The 16,211-nt window shown below is 47.4% G+C and overlaps 1 protein-coding gene across 1 annotated transcript in view; it reads right to left on the reverse strand.

Moving 5' to 3' along the window:
* MARCHF6 (membrane associated ring-CH-type finger 6) overlaps nt 1–16,211 on the reverse strand; it is a 1,058,737-nt gene that overhangs the window by 993,535 nt on the left and 48,991 nt on the right. The window contains exon 2 of the mRNA XM_069219690.1: nt 12,974–13,070. Within this exon, the coding sequence (XP_069075791.1) occupies nt 12,974–13,070 (97 nt within the window). The remainder of the gene's footprint in view (nt 1–12,973; nt 13,071–16,211) is intronic.

Raw genomic sequence — 16,211 nt, forward strand, 5'->3', positions numbered from 1 at the left:
TCAGCTCATTTATCACAGGAGATCTATAGGATCATAAGGATGGGAGCGCTTACGTGTTTTTAAAGGGCTCCTGCCCTGATTGATGGCAGCACACAGCTGCTGCCCACCTCCTCCTCGATTCCCGGCAAAAATGTTTCAGCGCGTCCCGCGAAGCGGGAGCGCTTACGTGTTTTTAAAGGGCTCCTGCCCTGATTGATGGCAGCACACAGCTGCTGCCCACCTCCTCCTCCTCCGCCAGCAAGCATGCGTGACCAACAGAATGCAGGAGGCAAAAAGACCGAGCAGACGAAGGACCTTGAGGACTGGAACTACCGCTCCATTTCGAAACATTGGAACCAAATCCTGAATATCTTGAATCCGCTGAGGCGGAGGAAAGGCCCGACCCAATGTTGTATCCAGTACTGCCCCTATGAACAGGAGGCTCTGAGAGGGCTCTAGGTGAGATTTGGGCTCGTTCACCGAAAAACCCAGGTCGAACAACAACTGGGTTGTCGACTGCAGATGATGCGACACAAGCTCCGGGGACTTGGCTTTGATCAACCAGTCGTCCAAGTAAGGGAATACTGCTATCCCCTTCCTTCTGAGTTCTGCCGCAACCACCGACATCACCTTCGTGAAGACTCGAGGTGCTGAAGTAAGACCAAACGGAAGGACCGCAAACTGATAGTGTTGCGATCCCACCACAAACCGGAGATACTTCCTGTGTGACTTGAGTATCGGGATATGAAAGTAAGCATCCTGCAAGTCGACAGACACCATCCAGTCTTCCATGTTCAACGCCAAAAGCACCTGTGCTAGGGTCAGCATCTTGAACTTTTCCTCCTTGAGGAACCAATTCAAGATCCTCAGGTCCAGAATTGGTCTCAAACGACCATCCTTCTTGGGAATCAGGAAATACCTTGAGTAAACTCCTCGACCCCTTTCCTGCTCCGGGACCAACTCCACCGCGCCCTTTGAAAGGAGGACTTGCACCTCCTGTTCTAGCAACAGGAGGTGTTCTTCTGAACAATACGAAGGGCGGGGCGGGATGAGGGGCGGGAACTCCCGAAAGGGAAGGGTGTAGCCTTTTCCCACAACACTGAGAACCCAAGTGTCCGATGTAACAGTCTTCCATTTGGTGAGAAAATGCTCTAATCTTCCCCCTACAGGAGAGGAGTGAGTGGGAAATGTTGGAAGCCTAAGGCTGCTTCCCCTGCTGCACCCCGCCAGAGGATGAGGAAGAGGCAGAGTGCTGCTGAGAGGCTCCTCTGGTGCGGACCCTACCTCTCCCCCTGAAAGATCTATAGGGATGGGAAGAAGCAGGTTGCTGATATCTCCCCCGAAAGGAAGAGGAGGAAGAGCCACGCCCAAATCCACGAAACCTCCTGAAGAATCTGGAAGAGGCTGTGGAAGAAGGAGCTTGGAGCCCTAACGACTTAGCCGTGGCCCTGCTTTCTTTAAAACGTTCCAAGGCCGAATCAGCCTTAGCCCCAAACAGTTTGTCCCCATCAAACGGGAGATCCAACAATGTGGACTGTACATCCGCCGAAAAGCCCGAGTTACGGAGCCAGGCCTGTCTCCTTGCCACCACAGTTGTGCCCATTGCCCTGGCTACCGAGTCGGTGGTATCCAGTCCCGTCTGGATAATTTGGGTCGCAGCAGCCTGGGCATTTGAGACAAGATCCAAAAGACCCTGGGGAAGCTCTGTAAACGAAGAGGAAATGTCATCCATCAGAGCATGAATATACCTCCCCAGGATACAGGTTGCATTGGTGGCTTTTAACGCCAGACTGCAGGATGAAAAAATCTTCTTCGACTGCGCCTCTAGCTTCTTTGAATCTCTGTCCCCAGGCACCGTCGGAAAAGAACCAGGCGCTGACTTGGACGAACAGGAGGCCTGCACCACCAAGCTCTCCGGCGTAGGGTGCCTAGATAGGAAACCAGGGTCAGTTGGAGCCGTCCGATAGCTCCTGGCCACGGCTCTGTGAACTGCTGGGGAAGATGCCGGCCTCTTCCACACCTCTAACACCGGATCCAGCAGAGCGTCATTAAATGGTAACAGAGGCTCCGCCGCGGCTGAGGCCGGATGTAACACCTCTGTCAAAAGGTTTTGTTTTGCCTCCACCACCGGCAAAGGCAGGTCCAAAAAACTAGCTGCCTTCCGTACCACTGCATGAAAGGAAGCAGCCTCCTCAGTATATTCCCCCGGGGGACGAAAGGTCCCACTCAGGGGAAGTGTCCAGCCCACTGGCCGACTCCAGTCCACGCAGCCCATCACCCGAGTCCTCTAGCTCTCCTTCCTCTAGGGCTCGTTGGTACTCCTGCTCTTCTAATACACGGAGAGCACGTCTCCTTGAATGAAGTCGTTGCTCAATACGCGGAGTCGACAATGCCTCCGCCGAAGTCGAAGATCGGCGCCGATCTTCAGAGGCTACCGACGCCGCATCCGGCGCCACAGGTAACTTCGGCGCCGACGGAAGAGCAGCTGAAGCAGATGGACCCACCGGAGTCACAGGCCGAAATCCCGACGTCGACGGGATGGAAATCCCCGGGGCCAATCCTTCTGAAGCCACCGGAGCGGCCACCGGCGCCGACAGTGGCGCCGAGCCCATGTTCCCAAACGGGAGAAAGGGCATAAAGGGTGCCGGCTGAAGAGGCGCAGGATCACCCAAAGAAAAGGCCAAAGGCCCAGCCGGAGCACCCCCTGGAGCCATCTGTTGGAAGATGGCATACATCGCATTCAAGAATGCGGAACTATCGGCTCCAGGGGTGGGAAAAGCCGGATACTGGGGTGCCTGTCTCGGAGGCGACCCCGACGCCGGCCTCGGCGTCTGCGCCGGAGAAAACACTTGAGGCTCCAATACCTCAATCACCGACGCCTGTCCAGGTGAAGTTGGAGACGCCGGAGAGGGCAACGGCGTCGAAGGATGCGGCGTAACCGTGGGACTGACCTCCCATGTCCTTCGGCGCCGATCCGGAGACCTGGAACGAGTCTCCTTTGAATGACGCCGAGATTCTCTACGGCGCCGGGAGTCTCGATGACGCCGATGTCTTGGGGAAGAAGACTTCTTGTGATGTTTCTCCTTTGACTTGGCCATAAACAGCTTCGCCTCACGTTCCTTGAGGGCCTTTGGATTCATGTGCTGACATGAATCACAAGTCGAGACGTCGTGGTCGGAGCTCAAACACCAAAGGCAATCGGAATGAGGATCCGTCACCGACATCTTGCCTCCACACTCACGACAAGGCTTAAATCCAGACTTCCTCTGCGACATTATTTTCACAGCGAAAGACTACGCAGCAAGATACACTGTAACCGCAAGAGTAACAGTTGCTCCCTCGAAGATAACCGTTTCGAATGCACGGAAAAAAGGGAACTGACGTCCGCACGTCGTCGAGGACCTCTTATTGCCTGTATGACGTCAGACGGCGTCGCGTGGGCTAGAGTGACGTCCTCGTCGACGTGCAGAGACTAGTAAGAAGATTTCCGTCGAATGCTGGCGCCATGGGAGTATTCATGAGGTGAGGAATCCACAGGTAGTTGTATCCATCAGAAAGCGGTGGTTTAGCCTGTAGGGGTTGAAGTTGTTTTTGAAATAATGTTCGTAATACTGCCTGTCCTACTGTGGCTTGTTGTGTTAACACATCCACACAGTAATGTTTCGTGAATGTATGAGGCGTAGACCATGTGGCTGCCTTACAGATTTCCGTCATAGGTATATTTCCTAGAAAGGCCATTGTGGAGCCTTTCTTTCTAGTGGAGTGTGCCTTCGGTGTAATAGGCAGGTCTCTCTTTGCTTTCACATAGCAGGTTTGAATACATTTAACTATCCATCTGGCAATGCCTTGTTTGGATATTGGATTTCCTGCATGAGGTTTTTGGAAGGCTACAAACAATTATTTTGTTTTGCAAAATTGTTTTGTTCTATCAATGTAATACATTAGTGCCCTTTTGATGTCTAATGTATGTAATGCCCTTTCGGCTACCGAGTCTGGTTGTGGAAAAAAGACTGGGAGTTCCACAGTTTGATTTAGGTGGAACGGTGATATAACTTTTGGTAAAAATTTGGGATTTGTGCGTAGAACCACTTTATGTTTGTGTATTTGTATAAAGGGTTCTTGTATAGTAAATGCTTGTATTTCACTTACTCTTCTAAGAGATGTGATAGCTATTAGGAAGGCTACTTTCCAGGTTAAGTATTGCATCTCACAAGAGTGCATGGGTTCAAATGGTGGACCCATGAGTCGCGTTAATACAATATTGAGGTTCCATGAGTGAACTGGTGGTGTTCTTGGAGGTATGATTCTCTTTAGACCCTCCATAAATGCTTTTATGACCGGGATTCTAAAGAGTGATGTTGAATGTGTAAACTGCAGATAGGCAGATATTGCTGTGAGATGTATTTTAATGGACGAAAAAGCTAGCTTTGATTTTTGTAAGTGTAATAAGTAGCTTACAATGTTTTTTGTGGACGCATGTAGTGGTTGAATTTGATTATTATGGCAGTAATAAACAAATCTTTTCCATTTATTTGCGTAACAATGTCTTGTAGTAGGTTTTCCTAGCTTGTTTAATGACCTCCATACATTCTTGTGTAACGTCTAAATGTCCAAATTCTAAGACTTCAGGAGCCAAATTGCTAGACTGAGCGATGCTGTGTTCGGGTGTCTGATCTGTTGTTTGTGTTGAGTTAACAGATCTGGTCTGTTTGGTAGTTTGATATGAGGTACTACTGACAGATCTAGTAGTGTTGCGTACCATGGTTGGCGAGCCCAAGTTGGTGCTACTAGTATTAGTTTGAGTTTGTTTTGACTCAATTTGTTTACTAGATACGGAAGGAGTGGGAGAGGGGGAAAAGCTAAGCAAATATCCCTGACCAACTTATTCATAACGCACTTCTCTTGGAGTGAGGGTGTTGGTACCTGGACGCGAAGTTTTGTCATTTTGCGTTTTCTTTTGTTGCGAATAGGTCTATTCGTGGTGTTCCCCAGTTTTGAAAGTAAGTTTGTAGTATCTGGGGATGAATTTCCCATTCGTGGATTTGTTGGTGATCCCGACTGAGATTGTCGGCTAACGGGTTTTGAATTACTGGGATGTACTGTGCTATTAGGCAAATGTGATTGTGAATCGCCCAATGCCAAATGTTTTGTGCTAAGAGACACAGCTGTGATGAGTGTGTCCCTCCCTGTTTGTTTATGTAATACATTGTTGTCATGTTGTCTGTTTTGACAAGAATGGGTTTGTGGGCTATTAACGGTTTAAATGCTTTCAATGCTAGAAACACTGCTAGTAGTTCTAGATGATTTATATGAAGCTGGCTTTGTTGAGCGTCCCATTGTCCCTGTATGCTGTGCTGGTTGAAGTGTGCTCCCCACCCTACCATGGAAGCATCTGTTGTGATCACGTATTGAGGCACAGGGTCTTGGAATGGCCGCCCTTGGTTTAAATTTATAGGATTCCACCATTGAAGCGAGGAGTGTGTTTGGGGGTCTATAAACACTACATCTTGAAGTTGACCCTGTGCTTGTGTCCATTGTGTTGCTAGGCACTGTTGTAAGGGCCGCATGTGTAATCTTGCGTTTGGGACAATGGCTATGCATGAAGACATCATGCCTAGAAGTTTCATCACAAACCTCACTTGATAGTGTTGGTTTGGGTGCATGTTTAGTATTACATTTTGGAATGCTTGTACCCTTTGTGGACTTGGAGTGGCAATCCCTTTTTGTGTGTTGATTGTTGCTCCTAAGTATTGCTGTATTTGACACAGTTGTAAATGTGATTTTGGTGGTTTGAGAACCCTAGCTTGTGAAGGGTTTCTATGATGTATTTTGTGTGTTGAAGACACTGTTGCGGAGTGCTGGTTTTTATTAAGCAATCGTCTAGGTAAGGGAATACGTGTATGTGCTGTCTCCTGATATGTGCAGCTACTACCGCAAGGCATTTTGTGAATACTCTTGGTGCTGTTGTTATCCCAAACGGTAACACTTTGAATTGGTAATGTACGCCTTGGATTACAAACCTTAAGAGTCTGTAGTTATGTGTTTCCAATTTTGGTAATAATCTGTGAGTCTCCCCCCCACTGGTGTTATGTGTTGGGGATTTGTGACGTTGGAGTCACTGTTTAGTTTGTGGGGTTTTTGGGCTTTGGAATTTCCCTCTTGTTTTAGGGAACTGTCCACCCCTATATTGTCCCCGAAAGCCTCCTCTTTGGTATTGGCCCTGGTATGTGGGTCTGGCCTGTGAGGTAGAAGGCTCTGTGCTTCGGGCCAAAAACCCCACTCTAAAGTGTGGCTTCCTAAAGGTGCCTCTGCTGTGTGGGGAGTAGAGCGCGCCCATGGCTTTGGCCGTGTCAGTGTCTTTCTTTAGCTTGTCTATAGCTGTATCCACTTCCAGCCCAAACAATTGTTGTCCATTAAAAGGCATATTCAGCACAGCCTGCTGGATCTCTGGCTTAAATCCGGAGGTGCGTAGCCATGCGTGTCTCCGAATGGTGACCGCTGTGTTTACTGTTCTGGCGGCTGTGTCTGCGGAGCCCATAGCCGATCTTATTTGGTTGTTGGAGATACTTTGGCCCTCCTCCACAACCTGTTGGGCACGCTTCTGAAACTCTTTTGGAAGGTGTTCAAAGAAATGTTCCATTTCGTCACAATGTGCCCGGTCGTATCTTGCCAATAATGCCTGTGAATTTGCAATTCGCCATTGATTGGCTGTCTGTGCTGCCACCCTTTTCCCCGCAGCATCGAATTTTCGTCTTTCTTTGTCGGGTGGTGGTGCATCCCCAGAAGTCTGTGAGTTTGCCCTTTTCCGGGCTGCTCCTACTACCACTGAGTCAGGAGTTAGCTGTTGCGTTCTGTACACAGGGTCCGTTGGGGGAGGTTTGTACTTCTTCTCCACCCTAGGTGTGATGGCTCTGCCTTTGACTGGGTCTTGAAACACCTGTTTAGCATGTTTTAACATGCCTGGTAACATTGGCAAACTCTGCTATTGGCTATGTGTTGATGACAGGGTATTGAATAAGAAGTCATCCTCTATAGGTTCTGAATGCGGCGCTACGTTATGAAAGGTAGCTGCCCTGGAAACCACCTGCATGTAAGCAGTACTGTCTTCTGGTGGTGATGGTCTTGCCGGGTAGCAATCCGGACTATTATCAGATACTGGTGCACCGTACAGATCCCATGCATCTGGGTCATCTTGGCTCATCGCTGTGTGCGTTGGTGACTGCATCATTGGGGGTGTTGCAATTGGGGACAGTTGTGGTGAGTGCAGTGGTAATGGCTGTGGTGGTGTTTTTTCTTTAGCCACCTTTGCTTTTGGCTGCGTTTCCGTTTCATGGAAAGCAAATTTCCGCTTCATTTTAATTGGGAGAAGAGTTCTTATTTTCCCCGTGTCCTTCTGTATATGGAGCCTCCTGTGTGTATGGTCTGGCTCTCCCATCTCTAGTTCTTGTCCAAACTTGTGGCCTTGTAGTTGTGAGGAAAGGCCTTGTTCTTCCGTATAGGAGCTTTGTTTCGGCTCCGAGGCTGGATGTTTCGGCATCGAAACCTTCTCAGCAGTCTTTTTCGGCTCCGAAGAAACTTTTAGCTTTCGGGGTGGCGATCTCTCAGTGCCAAGTTTGGTCGGAGACGGTATCTCGGTGCAGAGTATATTCTGTGCCGGTATCTCGACCGGAGTCGGATGTCTTCGGCTGATGTGTGCCCTTTTTCGGTGCCGATGCTTGGTCACCGTGCTTACGGGTAAAGCTATGGCCTGTTGGCGGTGGCGTCCCCTGGGCTTTCATAATTTTCGAGTGAGTTTTGGCCGGGGCTGGTTTACTCACGGTTTGTTGCCTCGCCGGCTGCTCACTCTCGGGCTCGTCCAAGTCCGAATCAGGAATGGAGAATGTCTCCTCTTCTTCAATGTCTGGGTGTCCAGCCGGTGTTGATGCCATTTGAAGCCTTGGAGCTCTCCGGTCCCATAGCGTCTTCTTCGACCGAAATGCCAGACAAGCCTCGCAGGTATCCTCTTTGTGTTCGGGGGACAAACACAAATTACAGACCAAATGCTGGTCTGAATAAGGATACTTAGAGTGGCATTTGGGGCAGAAGCGGAATGGGGTCCGTTCCATGAGCCTTGAAGACGCACGAGGTCGGGCCGACCAGGCCCCGCCGGGGAGTGGAAGCCCCAAAGGGCTGCCGGAGCTCTTCTTTTCTTCGGTGTCGATGTGCTATTACTAAACCGATACCGAACGCAAACAATACCGTCAAATTTTCCGAAGGTTAACTAACTTTTCCGAACCGAAACACGGAGCGAAGAGGAACACGTCCGAACCCGATGGCGGAAAGAAAACAATCTAAGATGGAGTCGACGCCCATGCGCAATGGAGCCGAAAGGGAAGGAGACCCTCTGTCTCGTGACTCGAAAATACTTCTTCGAAGAAAAACAACTTGTAACACTCCGAGCCCAACACTAGATGGCAGGATAATGCACAGCATGTGTATCTGCAGCTACACATGCCATCGAACACACACACACACACACACACAGAGACATCTGTGGTATTGAGGATTTTGCTCTTCAGCTAAGTAAATTAGCCTACCTAATGGGAGCAGCAGCCAAAGGGGAAGCCATGGCTTCATTAAGGGTCCAACTCCTATACTCGTCTCCATTCCATCCAGAGGGAAATAGTATTGTGGAGCGACAAAACCGTGATTTGAAGCAGTCCTTAACAGCCAGAGGATTAGGTACGGGTCGCAGTTGGCTTAATCACCTTTATGGAGTCCAGAAAGCACCTAATAATGTGCCTAGAGGGTCCATGGGGGGGGGGGGGGGTCATACTTTATACGAGTGCCTGTTTGGACCTCAAATGTATGTTCCAGATCTTGATGGTCCTGATTAACACCTTTTGACATAAATGAACGTATCACTGGCTTGCAGGAATTACAACAGTTCCAGGACGACAACGCTTCTGCTAGTGCTGCCACTGCAGGAATTAAAGACGTACCAATAACATCCACTGGCTGGATTCCAAAAGTTGGGGATCTAGTACGTGAAAAAGGAGTTTGGTCCTTCTTATCATGCACAGGTCCCAGTCTTGGGAATACACGGTACCAGAACTGTCATTCTACCACCATTGGCTGGTGCTAAAGAAAACCGCTTTGTATCTATCAACAATGTCAAGTTACACCATGTGGCCGATCCTGCACAGCAGACCAAGAAGAGCAGCCAGTAGGTCCCGAATCGCTCTCACTACTGGTCAAGACATCCCTCTACAAGTTTTGAGCAGCAATTTTGACACCTCTCCGAGCTTGGGGAAGGTGGAAAAAGATCTTGCATTACTTCCACTAACACCTATTACAATAAACGATATAGAAATTACTGATCGATTTGACACAACTTCAACACAGACAGATGGTGTCATTTACTGTGAACCAATGTTGGAGACCTCTACCAGTTCTTCTCCTACAAATACAGCTCCAGCTTTTCCATGAACTGCTCCTGGATACTTTGCTGACATCACCAACACTTTCTTGGACTCATTGGCCTCTTCTACATCTGAACTGCCAAAAACACTTAAGCTGATAAACTGGCTTAAAACAAATTACTTTATCTTCCCATGGAACTATCTGTGGCTTTCTTTGACTGTATTAGCTTTCCTCCTTTGGATTGGCTTTGTCATAACATTCTTTCTATTAATACATGGCCATTTTCTTCCCAGTAGAATGAGAGCCTACGCACCACCCTTACCTTAAGCTTTCTCACAAGCAGTTAAGGGCCCTCTGTAAAGAGTACAAAATAAAAACAAAAACAGGCCCATCCTTCTGATGAAGCAATTAATCCTGTAAAGCAGGATCAAGACAACTCAAGTAAGGAGGAAGAAAGGGACCCTCCTCCACCACTGTGTAGGGATAGACTCCTTACACTGAATGAGGCAGATGCAACCTCACATGATCTCATGAAGGCTACCCTGATTGAGAGATTTGGGTTGAGTCCTGAGGGAAACAGAATTAAATTCAGGGAGACTTGAAAAGCGTAGAGGCAGCCCTGGGTTAATTTTGTGCATTTCTCAGTGAAAACTCTACGTGACTGGTTAAGAGTTAACAAAATGCATGATTATGAGGGGTTTTACAATTTTGTGACGAAAGAGCATCTGTTGAGTAATTGTGCCCAAGAAATGTTGCACCAGTACTTGGTGGACCTAGGTTCACTTTCTCATCAAGAGTTGGAGAAGAAGGCATACCACTGGGTCAAAACAAGAGTGACCAAACCTTCACTGGTGAGGGAATCACAAGAATGAGGGAATCACAAGAAAGAGATCAGAAAGCCCCCACAAGGGAAAGGGGATAACTCTCAAACAGGACAAAAAGAAAGTTTCTTCATAAGGCCCCCAAAAACCTGCACAGGAGAGTGGGCCCGAGATTCTTTCCAGCCCAAGGGTGGGTACAAGGGGAAAATTGGGAATCCCAGTAAGGCTTGGTGTCATAACTGCAAGATCAATGTACACAAAACTAGAGATTCTAACTGTCCTAACAAAAAGAATGTCTCTAGTGCACCTGCAGTAAAGGAAGTGCTACGTCTCCAGATGGGATTTCAAGTAGGCCCTGACCGTATCAATGAGCCTACTGAGGCAACTTTAGTCTCAGAGGGTGGGGTGGATATAGCTGTCCTGTCTGTCTGGCCCAGTAGTCTGCAGAAGTACACACAACAGCCACATATCAATGGGATTCAAGTTGAAGCACTGAGAGACTCTGGCGCCAGTGTCACCATGGTGAGTGAGCAACTGGTGTCTTAAGATCAGTATCTTCCTGGACAGACATCTAATGTCCTCAATGCTAAAAGCTGGGTTAAGGTCCATCCTATTGCAATGCTGTCCTTACAATAGTGAGGGGTTACTGGTCAAAATAAGGTGGTGGTATCTCCTGCTATACCTGTCCAACGTCTGCTAGGGAATGATGTCAGACTGGGCTAAGGTAGAAGGAAAAACCCATGCAGCTATGCTGGGTATCCCCGAGTGGATGTGTGTCAAAACGCGAGCACAGAGCAAAGCACAGGGTGAAAAAGAGTTGGAACCTTGGATAATGGCCCAACCTACCAAGAGAAAAGGCAAGATGACTGGGAGACATGCTTCCAAACACATCGCGGAGCAGGATCTCTCCTCAGGGAGAACACCTAACAGTCCAAGAGGGAACTGAGCCTCAGGAGCTTGGGCTTTACATGGCAGAGCTCCGAGGACCAGGGGGACCCTCTAGGGAAGATCTGAGTCAGGGACAACAAACCTGTCCCACTCCTACAGGCCTGAGGCAGCAGGTTGCTGCACAGGAAAAGGGAGATGTTAGTGGTACCCACAGGACCTATTGGGAGGAGGGACTCCTGTATACTGAGGCCAGAGACCTTAAACTTCGTGCCACCAGGAGAATGGTAGTGCCTCAGCAATGCAGAGAGTTTCTCCTAACATTGTCCCATGACATCCCCTTAGATGGGCATCTTGGCCAGACAAAAACATGGAGTCAGTTGGTTAACTGTTTCTACCTCCCAGGAATGTCCCAGAGAGTAAAGAGTTTTGTAACGCCTGTGTCACCTCTCAGGCCAGTGACAAGACAGGTGGACAACCAAAAGCCCCTTTACCTTCACTTTTAGTGGTATGGGTCCCCTTTGAAAGGCTTGGGGTTGACATTGTTGGTCCCCTTTACCCTTCAACATGCATCAGGGAACATATACTGGTGGCAATGGATCATGCCACCAGGCACACTGAAGCAATCCCCCTAAGGACTACTACTGCCCCTGCAGTAGCTAGAGCACTCATTGGTATTTTCACCAGAGTATGTTTTCATAAGGAGGTGGTGTCAGACAGAGGTACTAACTTCATGTCTGGCTTCCTGAAGCACATGTGGGCTGAACGTGGTGCGACCTATATGTTCATATCCCCATATCACCCCAGTGCAAAGGACTTGTTGAGAGATTTAACAAGACTCTCAAAGCCATGACTGGTGGGCTCCCTGAAAAACTCACAAGGAGATGGGATGTCCTAATTCCTTGCCTACAGGGAAGTGCCACAGAAGGGAGTGGGTTTCTCTCCATTTGAACTTTTGTTTGGGCATCCTGTTAGGGAACCACTTTGCCTTGTGAAGGAAGGATGGAAGAGACTTCACAGAGAACCCAAGCAGAACATAGTGGATTATGTGATTGCCCTTTGTTCAAGGACAGCCGAGTACATGAAAAAAAATCAAGCAAAAACATTGAGGCCAGCTAAGAGCTCCAGAAGCTCTGGTTTGACCAAAACGCTGCACTGGTTGAATACCAATCTTGTTTTCCTTCCATAGGCTAACATTTAAGCCTCTGAAAATTGCACTGTGTCAAAGTATTTTTAATTTAAAAACTGCTTACCTCATGACGAAGTTCTTTAGTTCAAAGCATATATAAAAACAACTCAGTTTTTTCTAAATTGGTCTTGGATTTATTCTTTGAGTGTGTGCTTCATGTCTCATTTATTGCCTCTGTGAGTACAACATATGGTTAACATGACTCCTTGATAAGCTGCTCGCCCACACTACCACAAAAAAGGGCACTGGTCCCATCTAGATTTGCCTCTGCAAACCCATGGGGATGCACTGGACTCTCTGCACACTGCACTTCATTTTAGTGCACTATATAGCAAGCCAGTTTCCTACAGTGACCTTCACAGGAAAGCAAATCGTTTCTATGAAACTAACTGCAGAATGGGAATAAGCACTGGGATAGTGGATAGTGAGAGGATACTCTGCTTGATGCACTTATGTGTACACCAATAGCTCATGATGCTCTGCATTAAAAAAGAGACACATTTTCAAGTCCCATTACTAACGGTAAGCTAAATGGTAAGTATACCGACTGATGGAGAAGGGACAAAAGTCAGGAGGTATAGCATACTAAGAGAGAGAGAGAGATAAAAGTGAGAAATCGAAAGTTGAGTAGGCATCTTCATAGAATTAAGTTTTAGAAAAGCTTGCTCTTAAAATGAATTATAAATAAAAAACTTACCATTCTTGATGAATGAATTTAATACTGCCAGTACACACACATGGGTGATAGAGGGGTTTCTCTGGTGTTCCTTCTGAACGGCACACCCTGCATATATCTAACAGATAAATAAAAACACAAGTCAACAAACAGCATTTCAATAATATTCAAATGTTCAATTGGACAAATCTTCCACACTAGTGCTTTGATCTCTAACCCCCTAAGCTCATCTCCTCTCATGTCATAAAGCATTCAACTCTGCTCATTAATATCTTAACACAGGAACCTAGCTACCTTGTTTAAAATCAGAAGTACTCAAACTATTACAAACTACTGTTATGTCACAATATGCCCATTCTTCAGAAAACTTCTTGAATATTCAGATTTAAAGCGCCTCATAACTTTTCTCAGCTAGGAACCTGGGCTCTTAGTTTGCCTCTTGCCTCTGGCCTCCAATTCCTGCTTGTTCCCATATGATCCAGTTGCTGCCATTCATTGAAGTGACACCGCTGCTGCCTGGATTATCCTGCCCGGGTTTTCCCAATCACCATTCTTAATGCCAACAAAAGCCCTGCCCACCCCATTCCCTACTTAGTGCAGGCTTTGGAGTGCGGCTGGCATGCCAAAGGCCAGCTCATTCGCACCTTGACCATACCAGCGCCCCAATGCCTGGCCTTCCTGCCTCCCGCAGATACACCATTGCCACCCCCGGATGCCACAACAAACACTGCCAATGTGCAAACCCAGGCTCCAATGGTAGGACCTTTCACCTGCACCCACTGCCACTGCACGCACACCTGTCCACCGACCAGCCCCAAGCCTTACACATAAGAGATACCACCTGAACAAAACAATAAACTCTTATGCGCCCTTCTCACCACACGCTCACTATGCAAACACCACTGAGATTTGGGACCTCATCTTCACCTTCACATGAGATGTCCTCTTCTTCACCGAGAGATGGTTCAACCTCACTTTCACACCAAACATCGCCATCACAATACTAGAAGAATACAAAATCACCCACCGTAATTGCATCAACAACCCATCCATCCAATGCACCCCCTCAAATGACGACATCACTTCAGCCATGGAACACCTCAACTTGCGACTCCAAACCAAACAGATAGCAAAATCTCAATCAGGGAGACCCTTGTCTACAGGGAGTGCAGAATTAATAGGCAAATGAGTATTTTGACCACATCATCCTCTTTATGCATGTTGTCTTACTCCAAGCTGTATAGGCTCGAAAGCCTACTACCAATTAAGCATATTAGGTGATGTGCATCTCTGTAATGAGAAGGGGTGTGGTCTAATGACATCAACACCCTATATCAGGTGTGCATAATTATTAGGCAACTTCCTTTCCTTTGGCAAAATGGGTCAAAAGAAGGACTTGACAGGCTCAGAAAAGTCAAAAATAGTGAGATATCTTGCAGAGGGATGCAGCACTCTTAAAATTGCAAAGCTTCTGAAGCGTGATCATCGAACAATCAAGCGTTTCATTCAAAATAGTCAACAGGGAAGCAAGAAGCGTGTGGAAAAACCAAGGCGCAAAATAACTGCCCATGAACTGAGAAAAGTCAAGCGTGCAGCTGCCACGATGCCACTTGCCACCAGTTTGGCCATATGTCAGAGCTGCAACATCACTGGAGTGCCCAAAAGCACAAGGTGTGCAATACTCAGAGACATGGCCAAGGTAAGAAAGGCTGAAAGACGACCACCACTGAACAAGACACACAAGCTGAAACGTCAAGACTGGGCCAAGAAATATCTCAAGACTGATTTTTCTAAGGTTTTATGGACTGATGAAATGAGAGTGAGTCTTGATGGGCCAGATGGATGGGCCCGTGGCTGGATTGGTAAAGGGCAGAGAGCTCCAGTCCGACTCAGACGCCAGCAGGGTGGAGGTGGAGTACTGGTTTGGGCTGGTATCATCAAAGATGAGCTTGTGGGGCCTTTTCGGGTTGAGGATGGAGTCAAGCTCAACTCCCAGTCCTACTGCCAGTTCCTGGAAGACACCTTCTTCAAGCAGTGGTACAGGAAGAAGTCTGCATCCTTCAAGAAAAACATGATTTTCATGCAGGACAATGCTCCATCACACGCGTCCAAGTACTCCACAGCGTGGCTGGCAAGAAAGGGTATAAAAGAAGGAAATCTAATGACATGGCCTCCTTGTTCACCTGATCTGAACCCCATTGAGAACCTGTGGTCCATCATCAAATGTGAGATTTACAAGGAGGGAAAACAGTACACCTCTCTGAACAGTGTCTGGGAGGCTGTGGTTGCTGCTGCACGCAATGTTGATGGTGAACAGATCAAAACACTGACAGAATCCATGGATGGCAGGCTTTTGAGTGTCCTTGCAAAGAAAGGTGGCTATATTGGTCACTGATTTGTTTTTGTTTTGGAATGTCAGAAATGTATATTTGTGAATGTTGAGATGTTCTATTGGTTTCACTGGTAATAATAAATTGAAATGGGTATATATTTGTTTTTTGTTAAGTTGCCTAATAATTATGCACACCTGATATAGGGTGTTGATGTCATTAGACCACACCCCTTCTCATTACAGAGATGCACATCACCTAATATGCTTAATTGGTAGTAGGCTTTCGAGCCTATACAGCTTGGAGTAAGACAACATGCATAAAGAGGATGATGTGGTCAAAATACTAATTTGCCTAATAATTCTGCACTCCCTGTATTGTCCTCCAGGACCACGTCCAGCCTCTGCAACGTCATTGTAAACTTCATCGCCTCCTCGCCAATGACTCCAACAACTACAACCCCATCTTGACACACAACAATGACCTCATTACTACCAACCTCCTTGACAGCATGTACAACATCGGACTCGACCAACTTGTCCACGACCCCGCGGACACCGCAAGACCCCATCTTCACTTCCAGCAACCACATCAGGTACAGCCACACCACAAAATTCACCTGGTCCCAGGGATGTGGAATTCCTATCGCTGCCTCCCGGGGCATATTATTTGGGATCAAGGGCAACAAGTTTTCATGTTTATTTTGTCCTTAGGACAGGTAGGCCGAACCCCCTGCAGCACAAACCCTTTGGCTGCAAGTTTACAGAGAAGGGAATTATCTGCATTTGAGGTAATATGCCCATATGTTAATACTGTCTGAACTTGTAGTTATGGTTCATTAATGAAAAGCCTTCATCTTTAGGGTGAGCGCTATAAATAAACATTTTATGGTCACACTCCACAACTGACAGTGGTTGAAGTAAAAAAAT

This window comes from Pleurodeles waltl, chromosome 2_2 (genome assembly GCF_031143425.1).
Source record: "Pleurodeles waltl isolate 20211129_DDA chromosome 2_2, aPleWal1.hap1.20221129, whole genome shotgun sequence".
Lineage (NCBI taxonomy): Eukaryota > Metazoa > Chordata > Amphibia > Caudata > Salamandridae > Pleurodeles > Pleurodeles waltl.